Source organism: Cervus canadensis, chromosome 12 (genome assembly GCF_019320065.1).
Source record: "Cervus canadensis isolate Bull #8, Minnesota chromosome 12, ASM1932006v1, whole genome shotgun sequence".
Classification (NCBI taxonomy): Eukaryota; Metazoa; Chordata; class Mammalia; order Artiodactyla; family Cervidae; genus Cervus; species Cervus canadensis.
This window is the reverse complement of record NC_057397.1, coordinates 61,383,293-61,404,128: the sequence shown is the minus strand read 5'-3', so window position 1 is coordinate 61,404,128 and position 20,836 is coordinate 61,383,293. Positions and strand designations below refer to the sequence as shown.

General features: G+C 33.0%; 1 protein-coding gene across 13 annotated transcripts in view; it reads left to right on the top strand.

The window, feature by feature from the left end:
• The window catches only part of VPS13B (vacuolar protein sorting 13 homolog B), a 774,030-nt gene that overhangs the window by 411,319 nt on the left and 341,875 nt on the right, over positions 1-20,836 (top strand). For 10 of the 13 annotated variants that reach the window (XM_043484079.1, XM_043484085.1, XM_043484083.1 and 7 more), the window contains 5 exons: positions 7,549-7,720; positions 8,261-8,375; positions 10,827-10,968; positions 14,128-14,536; positions 19,689-19,800. In XM_043484079.1, the coding sequence (XP_043340014.1) occupies positions 7,549-7,720; positions 8,261-8,375; positions 10,827-10,968; positions 14,128-14,536; positions 19,689-19,800 (950 nt within the window). Of the gene's footprint in view, positions 1-7,548; positions 7,721-8,260; positions 8,376-10,193; positions 10,261-10,826; positions 10,969-14,127; positions 14,537-19,688; positions 19,801-20,836 lie in introns of those variants that run through there. The other 3 variants (XR_006272367.1, XM_043484084.1, XM_043484089.1) reach the window with 3 other exon arrangements.

Below are 20,836 nucleotides of genomic sequence, written 5' to 3'. Positions count from 1 at the left end.
CACAAATAGATGGAGAAATATACCGTGTTCATGGATTGGAAAAATCAATATTGTGAAAATGAGTATACTACCCAAGGCAATCTATAGATTCAGTGCAGTCCCTATCAAGCTACCAACGGTATTCTTCACAGAACTAGAACAAATAATTTCACAATTTGTATGGAAATACAAAAAACCTCAAATAGCCAAAGCAGTCTTGAGAAAGAAGAATGGAACTGGAGGAATCAACCCGCCTAACTTCAGGCTCTACTACAAAGCCACAGTCATCAAGACAGTATGGTACTGGCACAAAGACAGAAATATAGATCAATGGAACAGAATAGAAAGCCCAGAGATAAATCCACGAACCTATGGACACCTTATCTTTGACAAAGGAGGCAAGAGTATACAATGGAAAAAAGACAACCTCTTTATCAAGTGGTGCTGGGAAAACTGGTCAACCACTTGTAAAAGAATGAAACTAGAACACTTTCTAACACCATACACAAAAATAAACTCAAAATGGATTAAAGATCTAAATGTAAGACCAGAAACTATAAAACTCCTAGAGGAGAACATAGGCAAAACACTCTCCGACATAAATCACAGCAAGATCCTCTATGACCCACTTCCCAGAATATTGGAAATAAAAGCAAAACTAAACAAATGGGACCTAATGAAACTTAAAAGCTTTTGCACTACAAAGGAAACTATAAGCAAGGTGAAAAGACAGCCCTCAGATTGGGAGAAAATAATAGCAAATGAAGCAACAGACAAAGGATTAATCTCAAAAATATACAAGCAACTCCTGCAGCTCAATTCCAGAAAAATTAATGACCCAATCAAAAAATGGACCAAAGAACTAAACAGACATTTCTCCAAAGAAGACATACAGATGGCTAACAAACACATGAAAAGATGCTCAACATCACTCATTATCAGAGAAATGCAAATCAAAACCACAATGAGGTATCATTACACGCCAGTCAGGATGGCTGCTATCCAAAAGTCTACAAGCAATAATGCTGGAGAGGGTGTGGAGAAAAGGGAACCCTCTTACACTGTTGGTGGGAATACAAACTAATACAGCCACTATGGAGAACAGTGTGGAGATTTCTTAAAAAACTGGAAATAGAACTGCCATATGACCCAGCCATCCCACTCCTGGGCATACACACCAAGGAAACCAGATCTGAAAGAGACACATGTACCCCAATGTTCATCGCAGCACTGTTTACAATAGCCAGGACATGGAAGCAACCTAGATGCCCATCAGCAGATGAATGGATAAGGAAGCTGTGGTACATATACACTATGGAATATTACTCAGCCATTAAAAAGAATTCATTTGAATCAGTTCTAATGAGATGGATGAAACTGGAGCCCATTATACAGAGTGAAGTAAGCCAGAAAGATAAAGACCAATACAGTATACTAACACATATATATATAATTTAAAAAGATCGTAACGGTAACCCTATATGCAAGACAGAAAAAGAGACACAGATGTACAAACAGACTTTTGGACTCTGTGGGAGAAAGCGAGAGTGGGATGTTCAGAGAGAACAGCATTAAAACAAGTATACTATCAAGGGTGAAACAGATCACCAGCCCAGGCTGGATGCATGAGACAGGTGCTCAGGGCTAGTGCACTGGGAAGACCCAGAGGGATGGGATGGAGAAGGGAGTTGGTTGGGGGGGGCGGATCGGGATGGGGAACACATGTAATTCCATGGCTGGTTCATGTCAGTGTAAGGCAAAAACCACTACAATATTGTAAAGTAATTAGCCTCCAACTAATAAAAATAATTGGGAAAAAAAAGCAATGAAAAAAATTATAATAAAAGTGCTAGTATTTTGATAATTTGTTTTTAATGACAACCAGGTGGCACTGTGGTAAAGAATCTGCTTGCTAACATCTCCAGGAGACACAGGACATGTGGGTTCGAAAGATCTTCTGAGGAAGGAAATGGCAACCCACTCCAGTATTCCTGCCTGGAAAATCCCATGGGCAGAAAAGACTGGTGGCCCACAGTCCATTGGACCACAGAGTTGGGCTCTACTGAGCGCACACACACACAAAGCAAAAGTACATGCAGTACACAAATATATACATATTCACATATTTCCCTTATAGCGTAAATACAGAAACCATAATGGAAGCTGTCCTAATTATATAAAATGTTAATTTTGAATCTGGATTTTCAGTTTTTTCCATGAAAGTGTAATAGGATAGACAGCTATTATGAATAGGTATAGTTGGGAAGATCTTCTAGAGAAGGAAATGGCAACCCACTCCAGTATTCTTGCCTGGAAATCCCATGGACAGAGGCACCTGACAGGCTTAGTCCATCAGGTCACAGAAGAGTGGAAGGTAACTTAGCAACTAAACAACAACAAACATTGTGTTGATGAAATTAAATCTCTCCAGTTAAGTTGTGATTTTAGGCAAACCAGTAACCATTTTTTTCATTTTAACTTTCTCGTATTTATGTATAATATCTTTGAAATGTCATCTTTATCCACAGCATTTTAAAGAAACAGTTTTGAAACTTTAGAAAAATATGGAAAGCTGAATAAATGCTAGAATATTGATTTTAGAGTTCAACAAAGGTAAAACTTGACAGATTAACCACTAATGTTGAAATCTTAGCGTCATATAACATATTGGCTATATTTTATAATAGCTTTAAATGGAGTATAATCTATAAAATATTGAATCACTATATTGTACACCTGAAATTAATATAGTATTATAAATCAGCTGTACTTCAGTTATAAATATATATATTTCCAGAAAAAAATCCATCATGAAGTGATTAATAGACTCAAGTAATTATTCAAAATCCATTTATTGTCAGTTAAATTCAAAGTGAAAATTTGGGCTTAGGGTACAAAATGATTGATGGTGGTCTAAAGGTACAAATATCCAGTTATAAAATAAATAAGCTATAGTGATGTACACTATGGTAATTATATTTAATAATACTGTATTGAATATTTGAAAGTTATAGATCTTACAAGTTCTCATCACAAGAAAAATAATTTATGACTATGTGAAAATGGATGATAACAAGATTTACTATAGTCATTTCACAACATATATAAATATAGAATCATTATGTTTTATACCTAGAACTATTATATTATTATATGTCAGTGTATCTCCAAAAAACAAAAAGAGAAGTTGTTGGGTATCAACTAATATAGCAAAACTATTGCTAGTTTTTCAGTTATTTAAGTGCAGGCAACCTAAGCAGTAATCTACCTCCAGCTACTGTTTTTGACAAACTTTGAGAAAGGAAATTTATTTTGAACTTTTTTACTCAATTACTGTTTTAAGAATGTCTCGCCTTCTCCCACTGTGGAAGAAGGTGAGGGTGGGATGTTTTGAGAGAACAACATGTATATTATCTATGGTGAAACAGACCACCGGCCCAGGTGGGATGCATGAGACAGGTGCTCGGGCCAGGTGCACTGGGAGGACCCAGGGGAATCGGGTTGGGGGGGAGGTGGGAGGGGGAATCGGGATGGGGAATACGTGTAACTCCATGGCTGATTCATGTCAATGTATGACAAAACCCACTGCAATGTTGCGAAGTAATTAGCCTCCAACTAATAAAAATAATTTTTAAAAAAATAGGAAAAAAAAAAAAAGAATGTCTCATAGTAGTTTTAAATTTCTTCCTCAAAATAAATTTATTTCATTAAATGTTTGTCTTTAAATGATTTTATCTTTAACATTTAGGATGAAAATGTTATTTTAACTGTAGAAATTCTAGCATTTAAAATATCATCTAATTAATTGAATAGCTATTGAAAAAACCAAGGTAATACATATTTCAGGTTATTGTTTAACCTTCACATATAAAGCAGCACAATATTTTGTTGTTAATGCTTTTGTCGTTTCAAAATAATCATGCCAGAAGATTTCTCTAGCTCCTGCTATCCTGTCTGACTCTTTGTGACACAATAGACTGTGTAGCCTGCAAGGCTCCTCCGTCCATTGGATTTTCTAGGCAAGAATATTGGAATGGGTTGCCATTTCCTCCTCCAGGGATCTTCCTGACCTGGGGTTCGAAGCCATATCTTCTGCATTACAGGTCGATTCTGAGTCACTGGGGAAGTCCTAGAAGATGTCTCTAAGTTTTCAATTGTTGGCTTATTTTTTTAATTCAAATAGTTTTATTATATAAATATAACCTATTAATCTGAGGTCACCTTACATTTGTTGTGCTTATTTATAATATATATCTGTATATTTACATGTCTAATTAATTATTTGCATTCCAAAAATGTATAAAATTTAAAAACACTAAGGTATTTCTTTCTAAGTAGGGTCAAAACTACTATTATTTTTAAATTACTTTGACTATAAAGAATTCACTATAAATGAATCTGGTTTAAAAAAGCTCACTCCAAACAATTGTTTGTATTAAGTAGAAGAGAAGTATTTGATTGTATGACCCTGTGATGACTTATACTTTAAACACTGTGCCGTTCTTTTTATGTTGACAGGTTGATAAAGAGCAAGATACTTTTCAGTGGATATAGTCCTAGCCTCCTGAACACTGATCTGAGTGGTGGTAGAGGGACAAATATGAGTGACAGGCTTAAGTACTGGGCTTAAAAACGGTTAATTTTTCCCACCTTTCACATTGGAATGATGAGAGCATAGGTAGTGGAAACCACAGCAGGCCACTTGGTGCCGTTGACTTAAGTACAAACAGCAGTGGAAGTGTTTAGCCCTTTGGGAAGTTTTGTGACTGAACAAGAATGCTGGAGTTATTTTGATAATGGAGCAGCAGTGTAGCCAGAAGTCTGATCATCCCTGAGCTCTGAGACAGGCCAAGGATGAAGAGCTGAAGCGTTTGCTCTTCCAGATGAACAAAGATAAATTCAGCTAGCAAAATAAACTCAGTATTTTGGTCAGTTTGCAACGAAATGGTGAAAGAATTGAACTGTGTATTTTAAACCTTGGCATAAAGACCTGTGGGAAAATAGTTCAGCATCTCCAATTCTGGCTCAATTTTTGCTGTAAATTTAGAAATTGAGCAGAAAATGAATACACAGACATATTTAACAATTCCACACGATATGTTGTAAATCCAAAATGAAAACTGAAACTACATGAAGAAGGAGACCAAAACTCTCTCTTAGGAGTGCTTGCTTATTAAATTTGAAGCCACAGTTTTCTTAGCATTCCTGCTCAATATACTTAGTAGTGTTAAAAATTAAGGTCTTGTTGATTTGAGATGTTTTTTCCCCCCTGTAATTTCCATTCTTGAGGTTATAGTGTTCTTCTAAGTGTTCGAGGGAGAATTTAATCTATGAGTTCTTCTGCTCAAAGAACCAATTCATAGAGAAAGACATACTGACTACATTATGTAGTCTTTTACTGAATTTGACTTTGTAAAATGTATCTTTCTCTGGGATTAGTTTGTGCTTTTCATTAGACGTTTTGTTACTGTAGACAGCTAACAAAAAATCTGCATTGGTATATAGCTTCTCAAATTCTAGAAATTTCAATTTTAGTAGATTTAGGACCACTAATTTTGGGAAAAACATTTAGATGAAAGTATCACCAACAATGAGCAGTTTGCTTTTCTTGGTGTAATTGAACAAATAATGGTTATACTGTATTCAGATATTAAGACTATAATTTTCTGTCACACTAAATCACAAGACACTATTGCTTTGCTGTGTTTGGTGCCTAGTAAACATTTGCCTGTTGTTTTGTGAAAATTTTCTCTATTTGATTTTCTTTCGGAGATTCAAGGAAATTGAATTTTCTTCTGACTGAAAGTTGTTGTAGAACTGAGGTCAAGGGAAAAATTTTGTATACGATGTCACTATACCTGCATAGAGGTCATGTCTGTGGTAACGAACATAGGGTCATTGGTTTTGTAAGAAGTTTTACTTGTCTCTTCTCTTAGGGGCTGTCTCATGCCTTGGCTAAGAGATTAGTGGCTTCTACTCCAAAAAACTACCCATAAAAAGGAGTATTCTGTATTGTCTTCTGTTAAACGTTAAGGGATGTTTGTGCTGATAGTTCACTACTGGTCATGAGTCCTTAGCGTTGGAAGTGGATATTTTTTTGAGACACTTGAAGCATCAACTAAGTGTTACAGATTGAATGTTTATGGCAAAGGAAATGTGCTGAAGTTATAAATATGACAGAATGAGAAGGGCAAGAAGGTATAGCATACCAAATTCTGTAGGATTGTATCAGTTTCTAAAGTAGTCCAGTTGATGGTGATAATTGTACATGCTATTTATGAATTATGCATTATATGTAACCACTTTTCTTTCATGTTCTTATTTAATCTTAACTCTGAGAGATAAATATCATTCTAATAACCATTTTGAAGCAGGGGGTAACAAATTCTGAGAGGTCAAATTACATGACTAGTGTCCGAAGTCCTTATCCTAGTACATCATGTTGCCTGCCAAACTAAGCTTAAGTGCATGTAACTAGTATTTAAATATATATACATCTTTAAGCAAGCATGCTATGGTGTATTTGATCAGTTCACAGAGAATGGATTTAGGCTGTCAAGTTGTTTTGAATGTTTTCACTGGACAACAAGGTTGGGATTTAAAAAAACCTAAATCCTTAATTAGGTAATCCATGAGTGATCACTATCTCAGGCACCAGTCTCTTCCTACCTTTGAGACTGAAGCTGTTTATCTTCAGATCAGGATTTATTTTCAGCTGTTGAAAAGATTAAAAGAAAAAAAAAAAACACACAACAGACATTTTTCAGAAAGTTTGTTAGTACCAAATTTAGGACCTTATACATAACTGGAATTCATTATGTATTTGTTGAATTGAATAAGCTTATGTTCTCTACCTCTAATTAAGAGACTTCTAACCACATAAGTCATTTTAAAAATCTGGCACTGAATCTGCTAACTCTAAAGTCCTTTTACTATTAAACCATGTGAGGCATGATATATGCTTTGCTGTTTTTTAAATCATGCTAATTATGCCATATTTTTCTATGGTTATTGTAGATTCATACATAAATGCGCCTTAGTAAGGGTAGGCAGACATTTAATGGTGAGATAGTGAATATTGTAGGCTTTGGATCACAGCATCTCTAAAGCAACTTCATGTCTCTGCTAAACAGTAGTCATAGGCAGTAGAGAAATGAGTGATGTGACTGTGAGGTAGTTAACTTTTATTTCCAAAAATAGAGCCAGATTTTGCCCTTGGCTATAGCTATTCTATAAGAAAATATTCATTAGTATGATCCTAACTTGTTTAGAGGAAACTGGAATGGCATGCATGTACACTGAAACTATGAAAATGATATGATTAGTCTATGTTTATATTATTGGCATTATATATAAGCACTTAGGTGATTGCATTATCATATATAAATTATAAGGAATATTGCAGATGGTAAATTTTTACTTATATATATTTGTATAAATATTTTATAAATATAAATATTTAATATTATGTAAATATTATTTATTTATCTTTATATTTACTTAAATGGTAAATTTTTACTTATATTTATTCAATTTAACAACTATTGTTGTTGTTATTTCTTATCCCAGGGAGATTCTGTACAAGCCGTTGATGATTCACCATTCTCAGATTCTGTTACCTTGGAACAGACTACAAGTAACATTGGTGGATCCAGTGGTCGTGTTAGTCTGTGGATGCAGTGGGTGCTCCCCAAAATTACTGTAAAGCTCTTTGCTCCAGATCCTGACAATAAAGGCATAGGTATAGGGTTACTTTTCTACTCTACAGATAAAATATTAAACACTGTTTTTAGAAGAAATTGGAAACCTTGTTTTATTTAATCATTGTCATTTAAATCAAACATCATTAGATCTAATTCAGGTGATTTCTATTAGCACTACTAACGTGGTGCCTGCTACTGCTGCTATTACCTCAGTTCTTTCTTGTTTGTGTTAAAATTCACTTCAAAAGCCATGAGGTAATTTCTTTTTTTTTTTATTGTGGTAAAAGTCACCAATATAAAACATATTATTTTAACTGTATTTGTACTTTATTCAGTGATCATATCACTGAAAATATTGCAGAGATTGTTGCCTGATACTATAAGTATCCTATCTTAATTTTGATGCATATATTAATATTAATTTTGCTGGTTATTGTGGACTTTTATGTGGTTAATGAACGGAAACTCAGTCCCTCTGTACATGTCAAGGATATATATGGCAACAATAAATGTAAAATTGAAAGTTTTTATGTTGATTGTGAGCCCTATACTAATTTAGTATTTGCTTCCTTTTGCAGAACTTTGTATGGTCAGCGAACTAGAAGATCTCAGTGCTTCAATAGATGTCCAGGATGTGTACACTAAAGTGAAATGTAAAATAGAAAGTTTCAATATTGATCACTATAGAAGCAAGTAAGTAATGAATAATGAATATGGAAAAAACTATTTTCTTTGACCAAAGTCTATAAAATAATTTTTATATTTTAATTTGATTAGTTATTTTAAAGAATATTGTAGATATTCCCAAAGATGGTTCTTAACACATATATTAGTTAATTTTACTTAGTATCATTCACATATGGAATATAACAAAGTTTTACTTTATAAAAGGGCAAATCTGTTCATAAATATCTACCTTGTCACATTAAATGAAATAAGTTGCTTTTACTTACCACTTCACAGTTTGTTGTGCATGTTGTATATTTGCGAAGATGCCTGGGAAACAGCTCATGGCTTTGATTTTTGCTGTGTACTTCTCATCCACTCCCTATACCATTATAGAAGTGGAACAGCTCATATTCCTTATAGTTTTGAGGACTTCTTAAGTCACAGAGGCCTAATGTACCTGTGGCATTAATAGATGTTCCTATAACCATATTTTTCCTTCCTAAGAAATTTCTACCGAAAGGAGATTATAAATAAGTATGATTTGCTTATAATAATGAATGATGGTAGTAAAAAAATAAAATTTTAGATACTTTCATAAAGATATATATAACAATTTATCATCAGTTTTTCCCAAATAAAAATACAGATGCCTTTTGGGTTTTTTTGCTTTATAACGCTACCCTGGAATGTTTTTTTAATAATTGAAATATGATTCATATACTGTAAAACTCACATATAGTTTTTAAAAACTGTTTTCTAAACAGCATCATATTTTCATTTTCACAGTATTTTGGCAAAGAAACAGCCTTAAAGTCCTTTTTTTTCCTGGATTCATATTTATTCATCAACAATTAAGTGACTTCAGAAGTACACATGTTTCTGTACCTTTATTGATGCACTATATACTCTAAAAACCAAAGTCTTTTCAAAGAGATTTCTAATTCTATATTAAAAGCCTTTGAGTTTTCATTCTTTATTATATATATCATTCATGTAAATAACTCTCAACTTTGTCAAAGCCAAAAATTGTGTCAAAATTGTGATGGTCAAAATATTTTGCTGGGTATATATTAAGACCTGTTATAATAGTATTATTTTACCAAGTATATGATAATTGCTTTTGTTGGGATAACAGTGAATCAGTGATCGATTTTTGATAATGGGGTGGTTTAGTTCCTTTTAAATGGTATATCTCCGCATCAAAAATGATCCTAGCAAATATATGTGAATTTTATTTTATTGCTGAAATAATTTCTTGATTATGTGAATATTACAGTTTATGTTCTAGATCATCAATGATTTTGCTGTTAATTTTATGTAAGTTTTAAATATTTAGTTTATTCATTCTTTTAATCAAAATGTTTATTAAGTGTATATTATATTCCAAGCACTATACTAAGCACTAGGGATATAGTGTTCAACAGAAATAAACACACACCACACCCTTATGGACCTTAGAGTCGCATGTGCTCGAGCGTAGTTGCTCAGTCATGTCTGACTCTTTGCGACACCGTGACCTGTGGTCCGCCAGACTCCTCTGTCCGTGGGGTTCTCCAGGCAAGAATACTGGAGTCTAAGCCACCAGGGGAGCCCAGAGTCACATGAATGAGATAGAAAAATAACCTTGGTAAGTACATAATATACTACTAAGACAGATGCTCTCTGCAGAACTACCAGGGTGTGGTGCTAATGTGAATTGTTCTATTGATTGCTTTGTCAGTTTCACGTTTTAGTTCAGTGTAGTACTGCTTACATCATAACTATTTGAAATAGTTATATATGCTCAATTTCTTAACTCAGAAAAATTGAAGAGAACAGATAAGGTGAACTTATGTTTTCCAGGCCAGGGGAAGGTTGGCAGTCAGGACATTTTGAAGGAGTATTTCTACAGTGCAAAGAAAAACCTGTGGTGAGACTCATTTAGTAATTATGACTTTTAAAACATATATTATAAACTGTTTATCTTTGTTCTTTCATGCAGTGGGACTAATGGTTACAAGAATTAGAGATCAGCAAATTGTTTTTGACCTATTCTTCCAAAATTACATAACAAAGTAAAACTATTCCTTTAAGTTGCTTGTGTTTTGTAACCATTTTCCTGTTATACCAGTTAAGTAAATTTTTAATAAGATCAAGGTAGGATTGCTTTTATTAATATACTATGTCATTAATGTATTAGTATGTTGACCATCTAGAAGTTTTTCCTATTCATAAATAACTTCATGTTGGATTGTCCTTTATTGTAAATTAAAAGTAGTCATTTACACTAAAGGCAACAATAGTTTGTTTACTTCCATTAACAATGCTTTTGCAGAAGATGGTGCAGACAGAGGCCATACCTAGCAGTGGCTCAAACCTAAACCTTTGCAGACTTGAGCAAAATTAAAACTGTCCAGATTTTTTTTTTTTTTTTTGCTTATGGCTTTTATTGCTTTTTGTCTTTTCACCTTCTTTGCTCCTGTCCATCACCTCAAGCCTTGGGGAAGAGTGTTGGTCTCTGGGGCAATGTGGAGGTGTCTTCCTTTCCTGTACTGACAAGCTGAACAGACGCACCTTGTTGGTTCGACCCATCAGCAAGCAGGACCCTTTCAGTAATTGCTCTGGCTTCTTTCCTTCTGTAAGAAATCATTTTAAAATTATGCTACAGAACTCCCATTAACAGGAACCCAGAGAAGGAATGGAACTATCCATAGAGTCAACTCTTGATTTTTATCTTCCTCTGTATCATTCACTTTGTAAATGAACTATTCAGTTCAGTCGCTATTATGTATTCTTAAATCATAGGCTGTTTTCACTGTAATCCAGTTTGTTTCTGGGGTACTTGAATATGCTGTTTGTCATTCTGGTTTACTGAATATAAGTTAATTTTATCATCATCATTGGAAAATCAAAGTGGGATGTTATGTACATTTGTTAAATTGTACACATACTGACTGATCAAGAGTTGACCATACTGCTTTCGTCATTCCTTTTATGATTCTTCCTTGCACTGCTTTTTCCCCCTATTATTATGCCGTTTCCTTCTCAGAACTAACTCCAAGTGCCTTATTTATTTGGTGCCTCTTAAATCTGGACAAGGTTGTACATCTGTCAATTACTAAATGAAAGAAGAACACTAGCCTGTATACCAGTGGGTTTTAGAAGTTTAGAACTTTTTTTTCCCCTGGTGGTACAAAATATCTGAATATGTCATTAAACTAGTTATTTTAAATGGTATTTTTAAGTCAATAAAAATACATGTAAATTTTAAATATTAAGAGTAGATTTTCACAATGGTAATAGAAATCCTCTTACGAAACTATTAAATAAGTGCAAATGTTATTAAGTATTTTCTCAGCATCTGAAAACTAGTATTTATTTCCCCTTTTTTTGTAACTTAGAAGGAATTAAGACATATACCTTTAAAAATAAAGTTAAAAATTAGCCAAATATTTTAAATAATTGTGTTCTTAGATTTAATGTTTAACACTGTAATTGCATAGCAAATACTAGTTTCTGATTTGATTTTTGAATTTTTTCTAGACTAGTCTGGATAAAAATTATCCCTAAATGTGGCCTTTGTATTAATGGACGTTATGTTTAGATTTATTTTCTTCTCTTTAAATGTTCATTAGCATCCATGAGAAACTTTCTTAACAATTTTAACATGTATTCATGAAAGAAAACCAAAATTATTGTTAGTGTGTTTTAGAATTTTATCAATTTTTCTAAATTTTGAATTTTCTTAACATTTTAATAACTATCATTGGTCTTTCATTTTAAGTAGTATAAAATGTTATTATTACTGTATGAAAAGTAATACTTAAATTGTCTCAATTCCAGCTAGTATTCATTCATTCTTTAAGTTTTTTCCTTCATCTTAATAGCGCAGTTAGGAACGTAGCACTTCAACACACTTTCTCTCAAGGGTATTTACCTTTTAAGAATACCTATAGTCAACATGTTTCAAAATATCTTTACCAAATCAAAACATTTATACTTTCAAACACCTTTTATACTGTTTCCAGGATTCAAATGTTGCCATTAATTAAGATTTGAGGTGGGTTATCTAGATTAGTGGTTGGTTCTACCCCTCCACACCCTAATTCCCAGTTGAGACACCTAGAGACAGTGTTGCTGTGGCCTCTTCCGTTGTGGCCAACAACAGCATCCTTGTCCATCTACAGCTGCCTGCAGCTCAGCATCATAGTGATAAGATTGCAATCACTTTTTCTTGTTTTACTGTACTTCCTTTTGAGTGTAGAAAGCCAAAAGAGAGGGAAATAAGATAAAATGCAGTGAGAAAGTTGGACAAAGTTAAAAAATGTTCTGAGGGCAGGACAGTTATATGAAAAGTGATTATATTGCATATCTATTTAATGCTTACTTTCCCAGCTTTTTTTAATGGTCAAATAATTGATTTTGAGATATTTTTGTAAAGGTAAATTTTATCTTGCCTTTCTTCACTATAAAATCCAAATTTAAAACAAAATTAACAGAGCACTGAGTTTCATACTATTTTCTTCTCATTGTGTGATAGGCAACAAAATGAGAGGCAGAAAATAGAAGTAGGAGAGGTTTACTGATGGTGGAATGTGTAGGCTCTAACACATTGTTGCTTTGCTCGTTCTCATCACTTTTTTCTTGTTTATGTGAATCTATTTCCTTCTTTTTCATTCTTCCTCTGTTCACTTCCTCTCTTAACATCACTCTTTGAACTATAGTAACTAAACATCTTCATCAAGCCTTGGGAAGAGGGGTTGTATTTTGAGTAATTATATTTTGATTAATTTGCAAAATAGAATTTTATGGACATTAATTGGTTTAGGAAAACTTTTCTCAAAAATATCCTTTTCATATGTTGAGAAAATCAAATTACATGTTTTACTTTACCCTTAAAAGTATGGTCTTTTACTATAAGTTTATAGTGTTCAATTTGAATATAAGTTTATTGGAAAAGTTCTGTCAAAAGTACTGAAGTTGTTTTGATATAGTTTTCAGTCTCAATCAGATGTTTATATGTCTTAATATGGTATTAAACCCAGGGAATATGAGTTGAAAGAGAGTTGTTAGGTAGATTTTATAAACAATATGATAGTCCCCGAAAATGGGCAAGTTCTAAAAGAAAGATATTTTTGTCTTGTGATACAATTTTCTCTTTATATGCATTAAATGGTTAATTCAGTTTTCAAAGTGTGATATCAGTGATGCTCTTCTTATGGGCTCTTCCTATATATTAGTGAGATTACAGAGAAAAAACTTTATTTTTATAAATGTTAAGTCAAGTGAAGTCAATCAGCTTTTCAGGTTGATCACAAATGAAAACACAAACATGGTTATTTCAATTTTGCTTTCATAAATAAACCCTGTCTGACCCAAATTATGACAGCATATTGCTACTCTTAATGAAAAATTATCAAGAATGAAAAGATAAATTTATATATGATCTGTTCCAAATTCTGAATATTGTAGAAAATGTAGAAATTATAGAAACAGACACAAAGAGGTTAATTACCTCTCTCAAGATCTAGAACTACGACCCAGGATTCCTAACCTGAGTTCAGTCATTCTGAGTCTTAGAGGCTTTTGTCTTGTGTATAGAATTGATCAGTAATGTGCTCGTCAAGAAGTGTGTTTTTATTTTTTTATTTATATTAAACATCTGATCAATCATGGGAAAAAAATATGGACATAACAAAAGATTATAGTACCAACCTAGATTGTTTTCTGCTTTCAAATTCTTTTTTTTTTTCTTTTTGAATAAAATATGTATTGTGATTTCCTCTTTCTGGAACAGACAACTGCAAAGCTTCTAGATGGCTCTCATCAGCAGCATGGATTTCTGTCTTTAACATACACAAAAGCTGTAACAAAAAATGTTCGCCACAAGTTAACATCAAGAAATGAGCGAAGAAGTTTTCATAAGTTATCTGAAGGTTTAACAGATGGTTCCCCTCATTTTCTTCATGAAATACTTCTTTCAGCACAAGCCTTTGATATTGTCCTTTGTTTTCCTTTACTTAATGCGATTGCAAGTATATTTCAAGCAAAACTGCCAAGGACCCAAAAAGAGAAAAGAAAATCTCCTGGTCAGCCCATGAGGACCCATACATTGACTTCACGCAGTTTACCTTTGATTTACATCAACACAAGTGTAATCAGAATTTTTGTTCCGAAAACAGAAGAAATGCAGCCAAGTATTGAAGGTATTCTCTTCAGAATTTTTTTTTCCAGTCTTACTTTAAATAACTTTTAAATACTGTGTATGTTTCTGACTCTGCTGATTACTAGAGTAAGAGATGTTTTTCTTTATGTCTTTTGCTGATAAAGCTTATACATTCTGTCATTTCTTTTGTTGAACTCCAATATTGTGTTCTATATACCTAAGATAACTAAAAATTGCTTTAAAAAATTATCCAACACTCCACATATTGCATTAATGGCATAAATTATATTGGCAATCTTGTGCAGCCATTCCCACTTCTTATCTCCAAAATGTTTTCATCACCCCAAACGCTAACTCTGTACCTTACAGACTGAAGAATAACTCCCTCTTGCTTACTTTCTGTCTCTCTGAATTTGCCTGTTGTAGGTATTTCATATGAGTTGAATCAGAGAATATTTGTCCTTTTGTGTCTGGCTTATTTCACTTAGCATAATGTTTTCAGGGTCCATTTGTGTTGTATAGCATGTATCATAATTTCATTTATTTTTATGGCAGAATAGTATCTATTGTATGGATATACCCCATTTTTTTAATCCATTCATCTCTCAGACATTTGGATTGTTCCTACTATTGGGTTGGATATTGTGAGTAATGCTGCTATATACAACTGTCTGTTCAAGCTCATATTTGATTCTTTTGGATATGTACCTCAAGGTTCAATTGCTGGCTTATATGGCAGTTCTTTGTTGAGGATTCTGTGGTCTTGATTAACCACCAATCTGCTTTGAAGCTCTTTTGACGAGGGCCGGATTTGTAGTATTTTCTGATTGATAGTATTGTGCACGCATAGTTGAGTCAACAGTAAGCGCGAAGGGAGTTCCCTCTTAGTAAAGGTGGTAGTACCTGTGTGCTGAGCACCTTCACAATAGACAGAGGTCAGGAGTTTCATTGGTTGACACTAGCCTCATTTTTCTGTCACACTCAGTGGTGGTTTATCAAAACAGGTTCTGTGTTTCATTGATTTGTATAGATGTCCAAAAGGATACTCATCTGGCTGTTTGAGAAAAGGGAGGGAAAGGAAAAGCTTTATATCTCCTTTGTGTGTATGTTTGTTTTGTTTGTTGGCTTATTGTTTTATGAACATTTAGTTAAGTTTTATAATGAATACTGTATATCACACAGTTTTGTTGATACTGCTTTAAATTTCCCATTTCCTTGCTATAACTTGGAAAATCTTCAATTGGTTGTAATTATAGAATATTTCTAGACTCTTCCTAGTTTATTTTTCAAGCTCCTTTGTTCTTTCTTGGTGCTGCTTGTGGTGGGATTTTTAAGGTATGATTTCAAAATTCTGACCCTGAAGTACCTGCTAAGCATGTAACCTTGAATAAGAGCATATGAGGTGGAAGTTAGGGATGGGATCTTGTTGTTACAGCCATCTTTGGAAAATACTGTCTGCCACATTTCTCTGTGGACTTTTGGTTAATTTTGATCCTTTGCTTCTATGAACACTTTGTGTAATAAACACCTTTTGCTGGTATTTTTCATGACTTGGGTGAGTATATATAGAATAAATTTCTAGCAAAAAGATTGCTAGATCAAAGGGTATCTACCTTAAAAATATTAAGGGATGTCAAAATGCCCTTCTATAAATTGCCTGACCAGTTTATACTATTTCCTTGCTGTCCTTGTAATAGAGATCTGTCACACTTTTTGGTCTTTTGTCAGTCTCATTAATGAAAAGTATACTTTTTTCCTAAAGAGTTGCTCATCTGTTCTTAGTCATTTATTAAGAACTCTGTGTATGAAACCTGTTGTTTGACCTGCATTGTATTGCACATCTTTTCTTTTTTTTTTTTTGCCATTTGCCTCTGTGTGTCTGTGTGTGTCTGTGTGTACACCTATATTTTTATCAGCATGTATATCTTTGCTTATACCTGTTCTCATATCTGTATCTGAGATACTATGAATTGCCAAAACATGTGCCTATCCACTATATATATATATAGTGGATATATATATAAATGTTTGTCAAAAATTCCATTGTCTTGACATATAATATTAGATTTTTGGGGCACTTTATCTTTCTTTATTACTACTCTCAAATGATCATAATATTTTTAATCAGATTAATTAAACTGAATGTAAATTATGTCTTATTGAGTGTGATAGCATACTGAAATGTTGCTATTTCATACTTCTTAGCAGAAACTATAAAACTATCTTCCAAGCAGTTTGTGTCTGTCTGTCAGAGATTATTGGCAAACTGGATGCAACTGTATTTCCCATTAATGTACATAATCACTGGGTTATATATTATTGAACCTTCTTTGTGTCTTCAGCTGAAGATATGGCAAAAACTAATAGTACCTTTTGTTGATAGCTTTATGTGAGGTTGTCATTATGGTTGTGGCTTTATAAAAGTTTAACATTGCAGTGGCAAGTTGAAATACCTTTGAGACTTTAGATGTTTTATTATATAGAGTTTATACTGAGAATCTTACAGGAAAATTGAAGTCTCTAAAATGTTTCTATTTCATATTGAATTGAAAAATCTTAGTTATGAAAAACAGTCTGATATTGTCTGACAATTTCATGAAAATTCTGCTCTTTTAAGCTTTTGGTTACTTAATCAAGCTCATAATTTCAGATTTGTTCTTAGCCTTTTCATTTTCAATACATACTCTCTTGCCTCCAGAAAAGATAAAATCTTTCAGATATATGTTTCATTTTACATGAAATGTACAAGTTTCTAATAGTTCATCTGTAAAATTCAGTTAATAATAAGAAAAATATATTTAACATTCTAATATTTAAAGAAGTTATATTAAAGTCTGGTTTTCTACTTGAATACTGCTTGCTTTATGTGCAATTATTATTAAGATTCTGAATCTACAGGTGTTTGACTTCCAGCTTAAGCTATTTTTTTCATAACAGAGGGCTGTTTTTTGGATCTGGTATGAGTCTTCTAGAGTGAGTAGTTCCTCATGAGGCTAAATTTTTAAACATACAGTTAAAGCAAAGAAGGAAGGCATTCATTTTCATGTTGAAAATGCTTCTAGAGGGAACATTTCCTCATTTGGTCTGACTATTAAGTACAGGTGAAATAAACCGAAAAAGGGAAGCTTGTTTTGTTTTGTTTTTTTCCCCCAGCTATCAAATAACTAAAGATATGACTCAAGGCACTTTCTTATATAAATACCTATTTTTACTAGTTTTTCTTATATCTCCAGATACATTTGATAAGCTGAATACTTTCTGTAATAAAATTGATTATTTTAATTTAGTTCATGAATGATATGCATTAAATGCTTTTTATTATTACTATGTAACTTCATAGTCAGTTTAATCTAATGAGAATACTTTTGGCTCTAACAGAAACAGAATTCTGTTCTTGGATCTGGCTTTGTATGTAACACCAAGGACGTCATTTTTCTTCCATATGTACCTCATTTACCGCAGTGTTTCGATTACATTTTAGACTTTCATATGGTGGGTAGTATCTGTAGCCTGGAAGAACACTTAGCAAGAACACTAATCGCACTTTTGTGGTATGGTCTATTCTCCAGGCTTACTATTTATTGATTTAATTGATGCCTTCTGCTTAATCAGAGGTTTTACCCACATGAAACTATTTGATAAGCCTGACATAAAATGTAGGATCTGTGAAATGTAAACAGTTTTCATAGTATAAGGACCTATAATCAAGCCAGACCTCTAGTCATTTGAAAATAGTGCAGCTTCATGAGAAGTAGTTTTCAATTTGATCTTTTTTGCTGTGGACATTTTAAAATATCATCTGTGTTGTAGCTTTCACATGCTGATATTTATTATGCTAGACCATCTCTTTCTTCCCCCTTTGCTGTCTTTCCCCATCCCCTGCCATTTTGCCTCTCCCTTGTATACATCTTATTCTGGTTCCTTCTTTTCCTTGCTGAATATCTTTCTTCTTATTTTTTCTGATTTTCCTAATTCTGACTTTCTTTTTTAGACTAATCTAAGTCAGACCATACCAAGTGTTTTGTCGAAGCAGCTGGAAATAATCTCTTAGCTTTTGCATTCTTTGGGCACCACAGTTTGGGAAATATGGATTGTATGCTTTTGTAGGCATGTTCTGTTCAGGATATTCCTGAGGTCTTGCAGCCAGTCCTTTTCTGTTCCATTGTGGCAGATGATAGTTCTTTGAAAGAAATTATGAATTTTACTATATGTTTTCTTCAAAACCCAGAAAATTGTATGTTGTTAACAATTTTTAAACAATTTTGAACAGCTACTGCGGTAGACTCATCTGTGGGGAAAGAGGAAATAAAATTTAATGTAAATTAATTAGGGCATCCAAAAACGCTCTTTACTCCAAGTAATTTTTTAAAAAGACATTGAATTAGCCAATGGCTTATAGAATTGTTTAGCTTTGTAACATGAGAACATGTGATAAATTTTTTTAAATTCAGTTTAAAGAATCAGAATTAATATACCCTTTTACCTTTTCTTGTTTTCTGAAAATGCTTACCTTAGTTTTAGGTTCCATTAGGAAATAAGACTTTTATTCTTATAAAAGTGTGTGTGAAATTACTATTTCTCAAGCATTTCCACAGTAGAAATCATTAACATAAAAAATGCCTAGAATAGCAAGTTGAAATGTCCTTATATATTAATAAGTTACTTGGTTTTTTCTTTCTTTACTGTTGCAGCCATTCAACTGACATGTTACAGCTTAAAGTGCTCTTGTGTGTTTGTATGTATATGTGTGTTGTATTAGTACAATTATGTAAATTCAAACAACTTTGAGAATTTGTTACTGACTTTCTGATATCCTTTAATGTATTTGTAAACAACAGTACAGTGTTGAAAACCCAGGGTTGAAAATCACTTGGGAGAAAAATGTAGTAGTATCACATCATGAAATTAGATAAATATACTACTTCAGTATTACTTACATATAATTAATATCGCATGTTTTTATGTTGGGTGAATTTTTTTATTGCCATTTTCAATTGTGCAGAGAACTACTTACTGGGATATAAACAAAACAGTGGACAGAGCATTAAATATTTTTATTTTAAGCAAATTTTTTCATGTCCTCATTTATGGTCTTAATGTGTGTCTATCCCATTCTTCAAAAATTTCTCCTTTATACATGAAGTTGCACAGAGATCTACTGTTTCCTCATGAATCTGTTTTTTTCGTTACAGTTAATCAGACAGCAAAGGAAGATACCATGGTTCTGAAGATTGGCTCTGTCGCTATGGCTCCCCAGGCTGACAATCCCCTTGGCAGATCTGTCCTCAGGAAAGATATTTACCAGTAAGTTTATTTTCTTATGTCCAATTTTGCAACAGTTTCATACTGCAAAGAAATACACTGATCAATAAAACTTGCTTAGTGTGGCCTGCAGAAATACTTTTCATTCAGGATCTTTTGATATTTAAAACCAGGTTTTTCTGATTTTCTTCAGTTGTGGGTTTTTAAATTCATTCAGACAAATCAAGTATTTCTGTGAAGTGTTGATGAATAACAGAATGTAAGTACCAAGTCACCATAAAACTGAAGAAGCGCAGTTTGGAAAATCTTAGCAGACTTTAAATTTGACCAAATCTCTAATCACATGAGAAAATGAGGTCTTCTCTAGAACTACCACATCTTAGTGTAGTCATATTGTATCACACTGAAGCATTTTCTTAATTTAATTGTAAGCCATTATTTGAAATTTAGGACTGTGCATGTCATATGGATCAAAGCTGTAAAGAAAAGCAAACTTCTAAGGAGAAATTTCACAGTAAACACTTTCTGTGAAAATGCCATGCTCTGGATTTTGTCACTGAGTATTTGCAAACCACACCAAGCATATACGGACAACTAAACTGGTGAACACATGTAATCAGCATGATAAAAATAATATATCATCATACTGAAGTTGGCACAGCTGCCAGACACAAAAGTACAGTTGCAAATAATACCAAGTGAGAAAAGTCACAGAAATACAGATGAACAAGTGTCTTATTTTTCCTGCCGGTCTGTTTTTCAGATGTTATATTCTCTTACTCTTACAAGAAATACATTTCTACGGTTCTCCAGTAAATGTTACTGCTAGGAAAGATTGTAATTTTTATAATGCATTTACCACCCTAGAGGGTGACAGCTATTTTTACTTTAAGTGGACCTATGGATTTTGTTTTCTCAATTTTTTCTGTTATTAAGGTTTGGGTTTTTTTTTTTTTTTTTTTTTTTTTTGCGTTTGAATTCTGTATCTTGCTTACTTTCTTGTCTTACTTTTTTTCTGGTAGCTTATAGTAGGCTTTAGGAATCATCTAATCTAGTTTCCTTTTTTATAGATTAGGAA